At 39.8% G+C, this 15,950-nt stretch overlaps 2 protein-coding genes across 2 annotated transcripts; one reads left to right on the plus strand and one right to left on the minus strand.

Moving 5' to 3' along the window:
- The first annotated feature begins 310 nt into the window (after window positions 1-310).
- Window positions 311-1,420, plus strand: LOC108610103 (uncharacterized). The gene is made up of 2 exons (XM_018001949.2): window positions 311-574; window positions 629-1,420. The coding sequence occupies exons 1-2, from the start codon at window positions 448-450 to the stop codon at window positions 1,183-1,185; spliced, it is 684 nt and encodes a 227-aa protein (XP_017857438.1). The 5' UTR covers window positions 311-447; the 3' UTR covers window positions 1,186-1,420.
- A 12,217-nt stretch (window positions 1,421-13,637) lies between these two features.
- On the minus strand, window positions 13,638-14,870 carry LOC149270231 (uricase-like). Its single transcript, XM_089468382.1, has 2 exons — window positions 14,333-14,870; window positions 13,638-14,271 (listed from the first exon to the last, which is right to left on the minus strand). Exons 1-2 carry the CDS (start codon window positions 14,853-14,855, stop codon window positions 13,787-13,789), a joined length of 1,008 nt encoding a protein of 335 aa, XP_089324508.1. The 5' UTR covers window positions 14,856-14,870; the 3' UTR covers window positions 13,638-13,786.
- Window positions 14,871-15,950: the final 1,080 nt, after the last annotated feature.

Here is a 15,950-nt window from a genome sequence, read left to right on the forward strand (position 1 = left end):
TCTGTGGCATTTGCCACAGCCAGCGCATTGCATTGGTTCATTGTATGCATAAATTACACTGCCATATGTCAGACAGTGTCCGAGCTGAGCTCCGATTTTTGCGCCTCCTCCAAAAGGACGCGCGTCCTGTCAAGCAGCAGCGGGCAGGAGGCTGCAATTTATGAGGCCTGACGGCGACAGCGACGGCTCCTGTCTAATTGCAGCTGACTGTGAGCCAAGGCAGCCCCAGCAAGCACGGACTACACTTGATGGAATGCGACAACCCTCACGTAGTATGCATATCAATCAATCGAGTCTCCCACTTAGTTTCCTTGTGTTTTGTAGATTCTTCCATCCAAGTAGTTTTACTTTATTTACACACAAGTTCATATACAACAAAATCAATTTTTACACATTTTACTCCGAGTCTGCGGATAGGTGTAACGAAATCGAAAAAGTCGAAACAAAATGGATTTTCAAGAACGAGACGATGTGGCCAACTGGATGGAAAATGAACAGAATTTTGTGGACTTCTTCTACGATAACTTTGATTTGGCGCGCACAGACGACGCCGACTCGACGGCAGGAGATGCAGGTGAGACACGTTAGGCCTTGCCACTCAGACTCCAATCCTCTGTACTCCAAGCAGACGAGCCCAATCCCGAGGATGAGCAGCAGGTGGCAACCATTCCAGAAATACGCCGGCGGCGCAGGAATCACCTGTTGGCCCCGTACTTCTGCAATGTGTGCCAGGACTATGTGCGCGCTGGGGTGATTACCATTTGCGGACACCTCTTCTGCTGGACCTGCCTCTGGGGCGATCTGCACAGCCGCGTGCTGTCCCGTTGTCCGTGCTGCATGCGCCGGCTGCTGCTGCACGAGGACATCATTCCGTTTCTGGGCGAGGGGCCCAACGCCGGCGCGGACGATGCCAACATCGTCGCCCAGCCGGGCGACGTGGCCCGCCCCTCGGGCCTCTATCTCGAGCACCAGCACTATCCCATTTGGTTCGCCGTGCACAACTTCGAGGAGGTGCGCTTCGCCGGCCTGCGCGTGGTCGAGCGCAACCTCGCGGTGACCGTGCAGCGCATGCACCTCGAGTATCGCCGGTCCATGTCGTGGATCAAGTATCTGCAGTGGTTCCAACTAGCCTGCGCCGCTGGCATGCTGTACCTCTGGACGTGCATATCACCCAGCACGGATTAGGCACTCGGCTGGGTCGCATCTACTGCTTGTGTGGGGGGCTCTGCATCGAAATATTTGAGCTTGTTAAATGGTTTTTACTAGGGCTCTGGCCAAAACTCCTCATAAATTCAAATCGTTAGGCGAATTCTGTGGGTTGTTCCAAAATATTATTGTTTTACTTTGTTTAGCTAAATATATTGTGAATAGTTTGGAGTATAAAAATAAACGCATATTGGTTAAAAAAAAAAAAAAAAAATTGTCAAATTGTATAACGGATTAAGGCTTAGAATTTTACTTTGAGGGAGATTCAGTGAGGGAAAGACAGAAAAAGACAAGAAGAGACACAGTGGGAGCAAGAAATAGAGAGAAAGAGAGTGAGAGAGAGGGTGAGAGAGGGAGAGAGAGGGTGAGAGAGAGAGAGGGAGAGAGATGAAGAGAGATAAGCTTAATAAACAGGGAGGGAGAAAAAGCGAATAGATTAATAATCAAAGAGGGAAGACGAGAGGTGAGAAGAGAGATATTAACGAACAAGATGGAAGATGGAAGATGAGTAACCAGATTGTTAAAATGAAAGAGATAGTGAGCAAGAGAGAAAGAGAAGGGTAGAGACAGTTGATGCAAAAGACATAAAGGACGGAGTAAAGAACCAAGAAATAACTAAACAGAGATAGTTATGTCCTTTTATTAAAGAAAGAAAGAGAGATAGATAGAGAGAAAGAGAGAGTAAGAGAGAAAAAGAAGTTTTAGAGAGAGAGAGAGAGAGAGAGAGAGCGAGAATAGAGAGTAGAGATCAGAGACAATCGTGATTAAATTTAATAAATTCTGTTAAGCCCAGATATTATTATATTCTTCAGAAAAGAAAGACTGAAATCACATTTTCCAACAAAAATTCAGCCTATTTTATTCATTTTAATCAATCTGAAAACATACATTGCTATTATGCTGAACAGATATATACAATATATGATATGCATTTGCAGACATTTAAAGAGACATTTAAAGAGAATGTAAAATATATTTTCTACCTTTGAAATACATATGCTATAACTTTATGTTCATACAACTTTTAAGCCAAAATTGATATCTATATAATCGAATCAAATCAAATTGATTTGTAGACAATACTTAATCAATGAACTTTGGCTTTCGGCTTAAGAGAATCGAATTGAGTTACTTTCAGCTGGGCAGCTGTTAACAGGCTGTGTAATTAGTCGTTCATCCCTGCGAATGGCAGTCGCGGTTAACAATTAATATGCGGCCGGTGGCGTCCACCATTTGTCATTCCAGTGTGAATCCTTTTGGCGGCGACTCGATCCGTCTGCCGTCTGACGGCAATGGAACGGCATGTGCTCTCCGTGCGATATTTATCATTAATTATAGGAATGCTATGAAATCCTTGCTGGCGGCCAGTGCAAAGTCACTCGGCGAAGGCTGCGTCCTGCGAGGCTGTTTTTTTCACTTTCATTGTTGCAGCTTAACTGTGCCCATGTATGCGTGTGTGTGTGTGTGAGGTGTAAGGTGTGTGTGCCTGTGTATGAAATGCATTAAAAATGAGCACTTGCCCAGGCTGCGGCTTCGGCTTCGCCTCTGCTGATTGACGACTTTTAAATTCCATTAAATTTATCGGAACTTAAGCCGTAACACCAATCATGCAACCGCTCCACCACCTCCCCACCCACAATGGCAACCACATGTTAGTAAGAATGGCCAGCCTTATGCTCAGCTAAAAGTTTTCATAAAGGATGCAAATTGGGTTATCTTTAAGTTTGCTCGCCTGCTGCTTTCAGGTGGGCTCCACAGCTTGAGCGATAATAATAAAGTTGCCAAGACTTAAAAACAAAAATGAAAATTGTTGTCGTGAATGAAAATATTTCTCTATATAAATATGAATCAGCTTATATACTACTATATATAAGAGAATGAGAGAAAATATATCATATATAAATATAACTGTAATTGTCTATAATTTTATAATTAAGCAACGTCTTGATATGCCACTTGATAGCAAGTTTTGGCAATTTCAACTTAAAATTTAAGCAGTCAATGAGAAAATTAAGTGAGCTCCTCTCCACTATCAACAGCAGCAGCAGCAACACGAGCTGCAGCAACAGCAGCAGGAGCAAGAGCAGCAGCAAACGTCATTAAAATCTTCCGCTGGCTGCACAACAAAGCGCAAGCAAATTGCTTTACCAGAACTGAAGAGAGTGTGTGTGTGTGTGAAGGTCCAAGTGTGTGTGTGAGTATGTTTGGCAATTTTTAAGTCGAAAATTACATGAGCTTTGACAGCCATTTTTGCCCAAGTTATGCAGTTTGGCAACGTGACGTATGCGTAATTACAGTCAAAGTTGTCCCGCCTCGGCTGCTCGGCTGCTCGACTGCTGCATCATCTGGGAGGGGAGCAGGGGCTCGCAGCAATATCATGCAACATCTTGTCGCATTCACCAGACCATTTGCCATAGCCAATGCCACGCCCACTTCCATGGGAAGCGACAGCTTAGCTGCTGTCAACTGCAACATTTTGACTTTGGCAGCTGCAGTAATTTTCATTTCAATTATAGCATCTGTCGACATTTTGCAAGTGGACCGAGTAGACGAGGGAAGGCCGGGGGCAGCGGATGGACCGAATGGCAGATGGCTGGCTGGCGCAACGGTAAATGTGGCCTTTATGCATTACATAATTACAGTTGTGTTTGCACTGCGCCACCGAACCACCAGGGGCGGTTTCCTATGCTGGCTACCCCTAATGACGAGCCATTGTCTGCCTCGGTTATGAAGCGCTGGCGGTGCTAAAGCGGAGGCGGAGCTGCTGCCAACTGTAATTAGATCAGTTAAGTGTGATAGCAGGCATTATACTTTGTATACAAGACTATTTGATTTGCAGTTCCATGACGAGCCACCACTGCCTCAACTGGTTGCCGAACATCTTTAAAGTATTTTTTGTTTTTTTTTTTTTCTAATAGCTCAAAAAGCAGCTATTGGCAGCCATTTTATAATGTATCCTGCACTGTGCTGTGGCATTTGTGCAACTGCCATGCACTATGCACGTTTCCGTTTCCGCTTTTCGGGCGTGGCATTTGTCGCTTGTCGTCCGTCCCGTCCTCTGCCGCATCCTCTGCGGGTGTTGAAGTCTGGCGCACATGGCGTATACATTATGCATAACTAATGGCTGCTCCACTATATATTGTTTAATTTATCAGACATGCATTATTTATGCCTCTGTGTGAGTACAGTACCAAGTGCCCAATGAGACTGGAAACTTGCAACTTTCAACTTGAACTGTGAGCAGCAGCAATTCTCTCCAATTGCTGGCTGCAAATCAAATTTATAGTCGAAGCTGCTGTTGCTGTTGTTGCTGCCATTTGGCAATAATAAATTGCTCTAGTCGAGTGGGGCTGTGCAATTTCAATTAAATTGCGTTATACAGGTGTTAAGTGCTTTAATTTAGATTTGCCTCGGCTCATGCAAACAAATGTGGCTAACGAGCAGCCGCAAGAGTCTATAAACTTGCTGCTTGATAATTGCTGTGGCAAAAGGCAAGCGAGCAAAAGTTGATGCCTCAAATGGCACACAAAAAGAAAAAAACGAAAGCCCCAGGCAGCAGCAGGAGTCCGTGGCCCTGCGAGTCGCAGGAGCCGAAGAAATGCAATAGATTGTGTCGACACAATGTACGTCTGAGCAAGAAAATACAAAAGAATTGTGCCACAATGCATGCCACACACTCACACACTCACACACTCACACACTCGCACACTCGGCTAACGAGCTGCGGCTGAGTATATCATTCAAAACATGCAAAATCTGGTGTATATACACTCACACCAACACACACACACACACCTACATACACCTACATACAAACAAGTTGGAGCTCTCAACTCTCAGCGCTCAGCTCGCATTTCTGGGCACAGAGCTGACACCTTAGTGCGGCCAGCCGGCTCACTTTAAGCCATATTGTGTATAGATAACGTGTCTATTCAGACGAAAACTGATATGACGACAAAAACAGATGCAAAAGCCAGCAACGAAGGGCCGTCGACATGCCAATGGTTAGAGGCAGACAGACAGAGCGAACAAGAGAGAGAGAGAGAGAGGGGGAGCGAGCGAGAGAGTAGCTGGCAAAACTATGACGTTGACAATGACGTCGAGTCGCATCCTTGTAAGTACTAGTTGAGTAACAAGTTGGCTCAAATGCGGAAGCTAAAATAAATGTAAAAGAAACAAAGTATGGCAACAAAGGAAAATCAAGCAGCATGATAATCGACTAAGATATGCCCTGGATGTATGGCTGTGAAGAAAGAGCTCTACTGTCTATAAGTTTGTGAATGGACTACAAACAAGTATGATAAGGGAGATGTAAAATGTGTCCAAGTGCTTGTTACGCTATATCGATAACCATCTAATAAATACTGCTATGTGGGACTTGTAAGCATGAATACAACATTCGACAGCAGAAGCTTATAAAGTCTAATGCTTTCTAAAGTCTCATGTGTGCGGTGTTAAATCAATGTTTATCGATATACACCAAATTATAGTGAACTTATATTTAATTTGCGATTTATAAACAATGAATCGAACATTTATTTATTTTTTTTTAGCTTATGTAAACCGCAAAATGTAAACAAAAATTTCGAATGCTATATCGATATTTATCGATTAACCTCATACATTTCAATATATACCCACATTTATTTTCTTACCGAATAATACAAACAAAAAAGATCGTCATTATAAGATAAACAAATCGATAGGTACTTTTACACAATAATAATCGATAACATTTAAAGTAAATCGATCGATTATTTACATGCATTATTACGCAAAACTTCATTTAATGTTCACTATATTATATTATTTACTACTGAAGCTTGTAATCTATAAGGTAAATGTATCGATATATATCGATCAATCAATAATCGATAAATCTATACTCTTAAACAGTAGTCTGTTATTTATTTATTTATTTAATTTCTCCATATATAATATGTTTAAGGCAACAATTTTTGTACACCCTTTCGATTCCATTGTCTGCAGGGTATTTAAAAAAAAACGAATACTGTTGCATGCTTGTATGCAGGATAGACCCTACAGTTATGGGCATAACAGCGAGCGACTCTGGGAGTCAGCAGCGCAACTTGACGCTTATCACCGCAAAAGTTTTTGTCACTTTGCCGAGTTGGGCTGCAGCGTTGACAGTGCTTAAACTTTGCAGCCAGCGCGCATTGCTTTAAACTCTTAAAAATGTTTGCATATTGTCCGAGAGCAGCTGCTGCCGCTGCTGCTGCTGCTGTTCTGCCAAAACTTGACTGCCTCAATTGGCAATAGGGCTAATGACAGGGCTAACTGACAGGGCCAGGCGAGACCCTGGCGCTGCCGCCGCCGGCCCAATGTGCAGCCTAATGCTCAGCAATTAGCCGCCAGTCAACGCAGCTCGTGTTATCCAATTAAAACTGGCCGGCGCCACAGTCAATGGCTGCCCGCATACGCACGCACTCGAGGACAATGCCAACTCTGAGCCACTGCAACATGGCCATTGGCCATGGCCAAAAGTCATTGCACAGCGTACATTAGCCATGGCCACTGAGCCCCGCCCCAAAACAGTTGAGCAGACACGCATCCACAGGCAATTGAGGTCCACAAAGAGCCAAACAATCCTAAAGCAAACTCTGCACGCTTCAGAGTAACATGTGCTAGCACTGGCATACATATATATTTAAATATTGACCCAATGCTTTAGCACTATGCCACATATATATGTACATACACATTTATTTATGTTTAAATATTCTCATTTAATTTTTTCGCCTGCTTGTGACAGCTGCTTCTCTTTATTTCAACTTGACCTTGAATGGCAAACGAGTTGAGCTTTCAACAAAATTTGCTGGGTCAACTTATTTGTTTTTTTTTTTTTTTTTTTTTTTGTTTCTTTTCTTTTTTTTCGCATGGAAATCAAGCAACGGGCGTCTGGTCCATTGTCTCGATTTTTCGTACTCCCCGGGGTGTCTGCGAGAGCTATTTAACTTTTAATCCATCAAAATGGGCATCATTGTCGCAGGCAATGAGTACAAAATGTTTTCAAATGTTTTAAGCAGCAAAAGAGAAGATGAAGTGCTCAGTTAAGACACTTAAAACTGCTAGATTGGTAAATACCCTCTAGTCTATAATAGAGCAATAGCCTGTGATCTAAAAATGTATAATAAACATTGTCGCAAATGAGTAAATAATTCTTAAGAATTAAAATAAACAAAATTGAAACAAGTAAGAAAGCTCTAGTCGAGACTGCTCGACTACGAGATCCCCTGAACCCTTGGAGTGCTAGCTATTTCAATAATTTTTCGCGTCTTTCAGCTTACACAAGAAACACACACACATACACAAACACATACACATACAAGCACCCACGCATAAACACGCATGGGCTGCAGTGTGCGCTTACTATGAGAACTTAATTGTTTAATAACTTTTTTTGTGGACGTACGATCTTCATGAAACTTTCAGATTATGATTATAACATGAATATGCATTTAATTGCCAAAGCACAAGTCTCTAGTATTTGAAATACGCGTTTTACAAAAGTGGGGGTGAGGGGGTGAATTTAGAGGTGGGGGGTAAATTTTAACAAAAACCGAAATTGTATAAATTGCATATAAGCATACATTAAAAATTTGGAGACTCTAGCAATAATGGTGTAGAAGATATAATTTTATAACTGGTTTTCGATAAGGTTTTTCATCGATAAAAAAAGATCGGGATGAGTTATCGAATTTTAATGATAAACTCGATATCCGCGCTGTAATTACGAACATTTTACAAAAAATTTGAAGTCTCTAGCTCTTATATCTTCGGAAATCGACGCGTTCAAACATACGGACAGACGGACAGACGGACAGACGGACAGACGGACAGACGGACAGACAGACAGACGGACAGGGCCAAATCAACTCAGCTCGTCACCCTGATCAAGAATATATATACTTTGTGGGGTCTGCCACGCCTCCTTCTGCCTGTTACATACATTTCAACAAAACCATTATACCCTGATTTCCCATTTTCAATGGGTTCAGGGTATAAAAAGGAAAAAAAAATATAGTTAGACAAACAAATTTTTTAAATAGAAAGTCGAGTCAAAAAAAAAAACTCTTTCATTATAAAAATTAAAATATAACTCAATGTGTTTACTCTTACACATATTCAAGAGCTAAATCAAAATCTATTATTAAAATTAAAATAAATTGATTTTAACGAGGCTTACAGTTATTCATTAGAAAGCATTCTCAAGCACCTAAAATTCAATTATAAAAAAGTAAAGCAGGATTCAATTAATAAAATTTAAATTAATTAAACTGAAAGCGTACTCAAACGACCACCATAAATTCAATTACAAATTCAATATATAAAAGCAAAAGTTATCGATAAATTCATCAACACTAAATGAAAGGCTCCACCCACTTCGATTGACAGAGAAAATGAGAGAAATGAACCTACTCGCGAAAATATTTATGTTTTTACGAGTTTATCAGACTGCTCAATATTCGGTCTACATCAGGTATGCCTCTACAATATTACATTTATTTCAGCTGTGTGTGCACAGGGTATGGAAAAATATTTGAAAGCCAAATGCAATGCATTTCGCAAATGGCAGACAGCACAGGAGACAGACAATCGTTTGTCTATCAGTCTGTGTGTGTGTGTGTGTGTGTGTATGTCTGCATGTCTGTCCGTCTGTCTGTCATCGATTGCTGAAAGCATTTCATTATATTTCGCATTTCGTATTTCACAATTTGCCTGTCCCAGAAGGCAAGAGCAACAGCGGAATTTGTGGCCATTGCCGTGGAAAATGTTTTCTCTTTTCTTTTTTCTCTTTTCTTTTTTTTTGCATTTGTTATTGTTGCTGTCTAAAAACGCTATAAATCTGTGCGTAATTGTGTTAAGTTCTCGTCAGGCATTGCCTTCTCTGAGTAAATTGTATAATAATTTATTTTAATTGGCAAAAGCCAAACTCCGACAGAGAATAAACAAATGGCCCCAAAAAACGACGGGAGAGGGAGTGGGTTGAGATGTCTCAGACTCTGCGAAAGCTAGACATCAAATTACAGAGCTCCAATGCGGTTTTCATTAGTCTAATTGTAGCTATTGTGGAGGGGACGACACTGAGGACTGAGGGCCGAGAGCTGAGTGCTGAGGGTTATGTGAGCAGTCGTTAAGTGAATGCCTGGATCCCTCAGTGATTAGCCTTACCTTTTGGCCAAAAAGGTCGAAGCACAAAAGCCCACACGAAACGATGCGTGACAGTGTTAAATTGTACAACATACACCTGTGTGCGTGTGTGTGTGTGTGTATGGGTTCGTTTGCGGCTTTTAATTAGAGGCAGCTAAAGAGGCTCCACCTTTCTAGCCTAATGCACAAACATTAACATATGAACGATAGCTAAAATGTGCCTCTGTATGATACACGTGTTTACTGTATTGCCAACGACTGCCAGCTGAGCTGGCTTGGCCTTCAAGTGGAATTTACTGCCAGCAGCGCATAAACAAACCAACAACTAAACCTGTCCCAGAACTCTGCCCGAGTGTAGTTTTGTGTGACCCTTGAGTTCCGTTACATAGATCAACTCGAAGGTAAGGCACATTAACTAACTTCCAAGTTTTATGCGAGCTCCTGGCCCAGATAGAAAGTAAACACTGATTATATATACAGCACTCGTAGCTGGCTCGGAAGAGATGCCTTGGCTATTTGTGCGTAAACTGTGGCCACTCGCAGCAGCAACAGACGGCAATCGCAAATGGAAAATGGGAAATGGAAAAGTCTTGAATATGAAAGCTAACAACAGCAAAGTTGTGCCCACTCTCTGTAAAGTTTTTAAAAACATTTCGCTATTACATTTACATAGGATAATAACATAAATAAAATCCATTTGAGTAGCACCGAATGAATATTATGTATATTATTTTGTATAACCTCTCATAAGTATTATTATAATACAGACGAGATCAAGATAGTTTTAATAGGCTATGTAGACTGCCGACAGACAATTGATAAACATAGCTTGCGCAGGCGTATTTATATATATTTTTTAATGGGCTTGGAATTTGTTTTATAAACAACAGAAGCATACCAGCCCATTCATAAAACATCATAAATGTTATCTATATGGTTCAAGAACATGTGAAGAGAAGTGAAACGAAACAGATGTGGTTAGCGTGTGGGTAGGGCTAACCCTAACATTTAAATTAATTTCTTTGAGAATAAATCAATCTAAGGTGAGTGACACATATAAAAATAGTAGAAGAAAACATTATAAATATAATAATTAAAATAATATATAAATAAAGTAATATATATATCATATAATAATAATAATATAATATTAAAAATTATAATTTATGATATATAAAATATATAAAAAAAAAAAACTAATGGACAACAATAGTTAAATTTAGTTAAATAAAAATATTCCTTTGCGTATTTTGTATTCAATTAAATTTTGCATTAAATTTCTATACATATTCAAATAAAGGCAAGCTAGGCCAAAGATTTTTTGAGACCCACAGAAACCACTTTCAATTCAATTTGAAATATCCATTTAAATATTTTAAATTTATACTTTTAAGATACAAAAAAAAAAAAAAAAAAAAAAAAAAAAAAAAAAAATATACATTTTGAAGAATTTGTAAAATTAAATGGGTTTAATATCCAATGTATATAAACATTAATGTTAATAATACATATATTAAAGTATTATTCCAGCTCATCAAAAAATTCCCCTTCAAATTTGTATTTTATTCAGCTCTCTACTAAATGAACAACGCGAATAGAAAACCAGTTTTTTTTTTCTCAAAATTCAATTTCAAATTCATAAATAATATAAAATAAGTCATAAAATCTCTATAAACACATCAGTTTATGGTTATGCCTATATTTGTTGATAAATCCCAATATACAATATATAATCAAAGAGAGAAATTCTTCAGGTCATTTCGAAAAGATTCTCAAGCTTCAATCACACATTTACACAAATGCCCATGATTACGTGATGCTCGTTTTGTGGCTGACATCCGTAATGGAGATATCAACGAGTGGGGGAGTGCTCACTGTATAGGGTGCAAGTGGACCCAGCTAATCGACAGTTGCAAATTCTGTGGCTGTGCCTTGATTAGATACAATAATAGTGTTGATTGCCTTTGCTGATTGGACAGCACTTCCTGGGCCCGACCAATGATGATGAAAATTTGATGAATTTCAAATAAACGTATGCATGGGTATGTGTATGTTTATGTATGTGTAGTCAATGGAAACTAGAGGCAGTGGGTCAGGTAGCTGCTCGCCTCGGCACCCCACTAACCCGCTGGCCCCACAATGAAGGGTAGCTTTTGGCTTATTTTGCAATTTTCCGGGTCATGAAGTTGACTTTTGAAATTTACTGCTGGCTTTTATATGCCCCTAAACGAAAGATCGAAGCAAAATTGTGAGCTCAACATTTGCATTTTTATATGATTTGTGCTGGCGCTCGCACTACATATGCTGCTCCGGCAGACCCCTAGGAGATTTATGGTAAAATGCGAGGCGCAAACTTTTCACTGAATCAAAAAAAGAAATGAAAAATAAATTTAAAAAAAAATTAGGTAAAATACCTGAAAGCTTTTCTTTTCATGTTATGCATTCAATCAGAGCAAAATCATAGTCGTCTTTAATTTCACAGAACAAACAACGAGATTTCAATGCCCAGTGAGAGTTCTGAGAACCAAACGAAATACGAGGTGTTACTCATAGGCTTAACCTTATCAGCTCCAGCTGCTGGGCAATTTATAATTTCTCAGCAACTCGGGCAAAATATGTTTTGGGAAACCGCTCCGTGAGTAATGCACGGTAATACGAACCCGGACTTTTGTATTTGTTAGTTTAGTATGTCGTAGAGATAGGAAGAGAAAAAAAAAATATTTGTTGGGGTATGGCCAAGGGGTAGATAAGGTACTAAAGTAATAAAGTACTCAACTGATCTCTCAACTGAGATTAAAATATTTAAACTGAATCTAGAGACAGTTTATCTTTAAAAATTTCTAACTCAATTTTATGGGGTATTTTGTAGGCGAGTGTTGGAATGCCTTTCGAGTTGAATGCCCTGTAAGATTTTATTTACTTAACGCACACGCTTAGCAAACATTTTAAGGAAAATGTATTTTTGGAAATAAACACAATAAGAAGAGTTTAGGTTTTACTAACACTTTTAAATAACATTCTTAATATATGAATTGTAATAAAACTTTATATGAGATCTTGACAACAACTCTATTCTAGTCTAGTAGATGGAATCAAAATGGAATCAGGAATCAGGAATGGTTTTGTGAAAAGTATGTAACAGGTAGAAGGAATCATCGCAGACCCCATAAAGTATATATATTCTTGATCAGGACAAAGAGCTGAGTCGATATAGCCCTGTCCGTCTTCCGTCCGTCTTCCGTCCGTCCGTCCGTCCGTCCGCAAAAGGATCTCAGAAGATATAAGAGCTAGAGAGCTGTAATTTGGCATGCGTACTCGTGTATACCATAGGAAGTACGAGTTTGCTTTATTTGTTCGATAACTCGTCCGATAACTTGTTTTATCGAGAATAATCGAAAAATCGACTTGGTTCTTTCAGCCTAGTTTGAACACTTTTAAGCCTGTAGACTTAGAGTATATAGAGTTAATAGACACAAAGATTTTGTAATTTACAGATTTTGGATACCACGCCCCCTTCGCCCACAATTTGTAAAAAACGCATTTCAAGTACTAAAGACTTGTGTTATGATTACGTTCTGAAAAGTTTCATAAAGATCGTACGTCTACAAAAGAAATTATTCAACAAATAAATTGTCATAATATTGCCCACATAGCAGCGCAGCCCAAGCGCAGCCGCTGCTTACTGCGCAGTTAGCAGAGCGCGTGCTTATAAGTGCATGTCTACATAGAAGAAGTGCAGAATGATTAGAATATCAGCTTGGAGGGCTCAGGGTATCTCCTAGTCGAGCAGTCTCGACTGGAGCCTTCTGACTTGTTTTTTTTTTTTTTTTTTTTTTTTTTTTATATATATTCGTAAAGATATATTGAGATACAGGATGCTGAGGATAAATATATATGTACTAAAACTCTATATTTCTTCATCTCTTCCTCTGTTATTTACCTAATATCTCGTCCTGCTCATGCGACTACCTCGACTACTTGGTCCTTCTGCAGTTGAATAAAACAGACGAACGGATGGATGTGGCTATTAGTTTATTTAAATTGTATAGTTAATTAAATTCAATTTAATTATTTTAAATTCAGCCATTTTGAATTATCGTAACTCGACTGTATAACTTTTAAAGTCTGCAGTGCCTACTTTTGCCGATCACCAAAATTTGCATAAAGTTTATACATTAAATATCCATATGTGAATAGTCATACGATCCCATGACTCTCTTATGGAATAGCTGATAGTCTATGTATAATATTTGAATAAATTCAATTGCAGCAATTGCTGGTGATTAAATTTAATAGCTTCACAGTTAACAGTTATAACAAATATACAAATAGAAGAAGATATATACAATATAGAAGATAAATTCACAGTAGCACATTCTTTGGTATTCTAGCCAAATTCACATGTCCTTCACAGATGACTTTTGAGGTCCTTGCGCGAGAGCTGAGCATAGATGGTGCCATGGGGCTTGTCGATCGGTATGAAGACCTCGTTGTTCTCGCCTGGCACCAGCTTTTGAAAGGGTTTCGTGTCGAAGTTGAAGTAGTGCTTGTTGGGCATGGTCATTGAGATCACAGACACATGTGGCAGCACGTCCAGCACCTGCTTCTCGCTGAGATACAGCGTGTGCTGGACCGATGGCGAGGGGATGCCCACGCTGGGATCGCCGGCAAAGTTCCTCAGCACAATGTCCTTGACCTTCTGCCAGGCGCGCAGAAAGTCGACGGACTGCGTCTCCGAATACTCCCAGGAGCATTCCACGACGGTGCTGAAGATGCGATCGTGCTGATCTGCCAGTGTGCGGAACTCGTCGTCCACGAAGTTCACGAATGAGGATTGGGTCGTCTTCAGGACGCGCAGGTCCTTGATACCACTCATGACAGTTGGCTTGGGATCTGGAATAAAAAGTGTTTTAGAGGAGCTCATCTTCGCTTTGGGTGTGTCAAGTGTGCCTACCATTTTGGGACATAATCACATCGCAGTAATGCATCGCCGTGGGCGTAAAGATGAAGGCGTGGTTGTGTAGCTGGCGTCTGCAATTCGACTGTGAATCGCCGTCCTTCACTTGACAGTGTTCCTGTTCCATGCGCTGCCATGGATACGCCTCGACATGCACGTGAGCCTGCTCCACGTGAGAATAGGTTTTCAGAAAATGACTGGCCAGGAGCAGAGCGAACTTTTCGGGACTCTCGATGCCATGCTTCTTGGCCAATAGGTAGACTGTATTCTTCTGCGAATCGGTGGCCACCACATCCGAGTTATTGCCCTGCATATAGTCCTTACTGCTGTAGAGTTTCAGATGTGTTCCCACCTCCAGCTCCTGGATGCTGTGCACTGGGCCCTTGCGATTGATGTGCATCACTTTGACGGCATCCTTGCCGTAGCCCTTGTTGGTAATCTCGTACTGCTGGGACTGTTCCTTCACCACCGTGGTGGGTAGCTTCAGGCTGGCCAGATGGCGCAAAGGAGTTGCAAGCATATTGAGGTTGGCTCAACAGATATTCAATGAATGCTCCACTCAGCTCCAGCTGAGACTATTTATATGTCCGCCGCAATCTAATCTCTATCAAAATGACAACATCTGACGCAAATCCCTCGAATCTCACTTTCGTTTCACGCACAGTGTCTTATTGATAATAGCTTAAGCTATAGATAAAGTATTTTATTGGATATGTTTTGGCAGTTCCACTTGTGAATTTTTTTTTTTTTTTTTCTCACAATTATGACGCACACGCGCATTAAAGCAACATTTATCCTAAGAGAGCTAAAAACATATTGCTGACAATTATGTTCCTACCCAGACTACACGTGATTATCTACTAATTAGAAAGATTAAAACAAAATATATAGTTTTATATATATTAAAAAACATGCGCAGCAGAACTTATGGGCCTACAAATTAAGGTACAGCTCAACTGTGCTCAAAGAATTTGCTGAAAAGCTGGGCAAGCAAACTTGAAAACTATCTTTGCATGAATACCTAAAAATACGCTCACGTGAATATAAATATTATAGTATTCAGGTAGGTTGCAAACTTGAAGTCTTCTGATATTTCCAGATATGTTTATGTGAAATCAAAACAATTGAATATATATTATTAATATACTTCATGGACCCATCTGACAACCCTATAAGACTGCCCATATATTATATATATATATATATATATATATATATTTTTTTTTTTTTTTTTTTTTTTAAATCAATAATAAACAGGATTTTTATGTTGACTATAACAATTATTTTATTTAGTCCCCATAGATTTATTGACATCAGTTTTTGAGTGGGATGTTTCTCAAATGGCCACATTGAGCCTGTACGGCGTATCCCAGAGGGATCCGTCGAATATGGACAGCCCTACTCACGTCTTCCTATATGCTTTATATATTTATTCATTCATTTATAGTGCAGCATTAAAGTGTCAGTTTTAATATCCTTTTAGCAAGAGCAAAGCATTGTCGCAATCATTTCTACTCCATATCACGCATACGACCCATTGCGCATCCCTGAGCACGGCGTCCATTATAGTCAAACCAATTAAATTTTTAACGGGCATATGCTAGCCATACGACTT

The sequence above is a fragment of the Drosophila arizonae genome, chromosome 2, assembly GCF_054131065.1.
Source record: "Drosophila arizonae isolate 15081-1271.41 chromosome 2, UAZ_ARI_1.0, whole genome shotgun sequence".
In the NCBI taxonomy this organism is placed as follows: domain Eukaryota; kingdom Metazoa; phylum Arthropoda; class Insecta; order Diptera; family Drosophilidae; genus Drosophila; species Drosophila arizonae.

Bases quoted from the DNA above. Each gene is read 5' to 3' on its own strand.
- LOC108610103 (XM_018001949.2), top strand. From the start codon at position 448: ATGGATTTTCAAGAACGAGACGATGTGGCCAACTGGATGGAAAATGAA. The intron at 575-628 runs GTGAGACACGTT...TACTCCAAGCAG, and splicing joins CTCGACGGCAGGAGATGCAG to ACGAGCCCAATCCCGAGGAT.
- LOC149270231 (XM_089468382.1), bottom strand. From the start codon at position 14,855: ATGCTTGCAACTCCTTTGCGCCATCTGGCCAGCCTGAAGCTACCCACC. The intron at 14,272-14,332 runs GTAGGCACACTT...TTTTTATTCCAG, and splicing joins TGTGATTATGTCCCAAAATG to ATCCCAAGCCAACTGTCATG.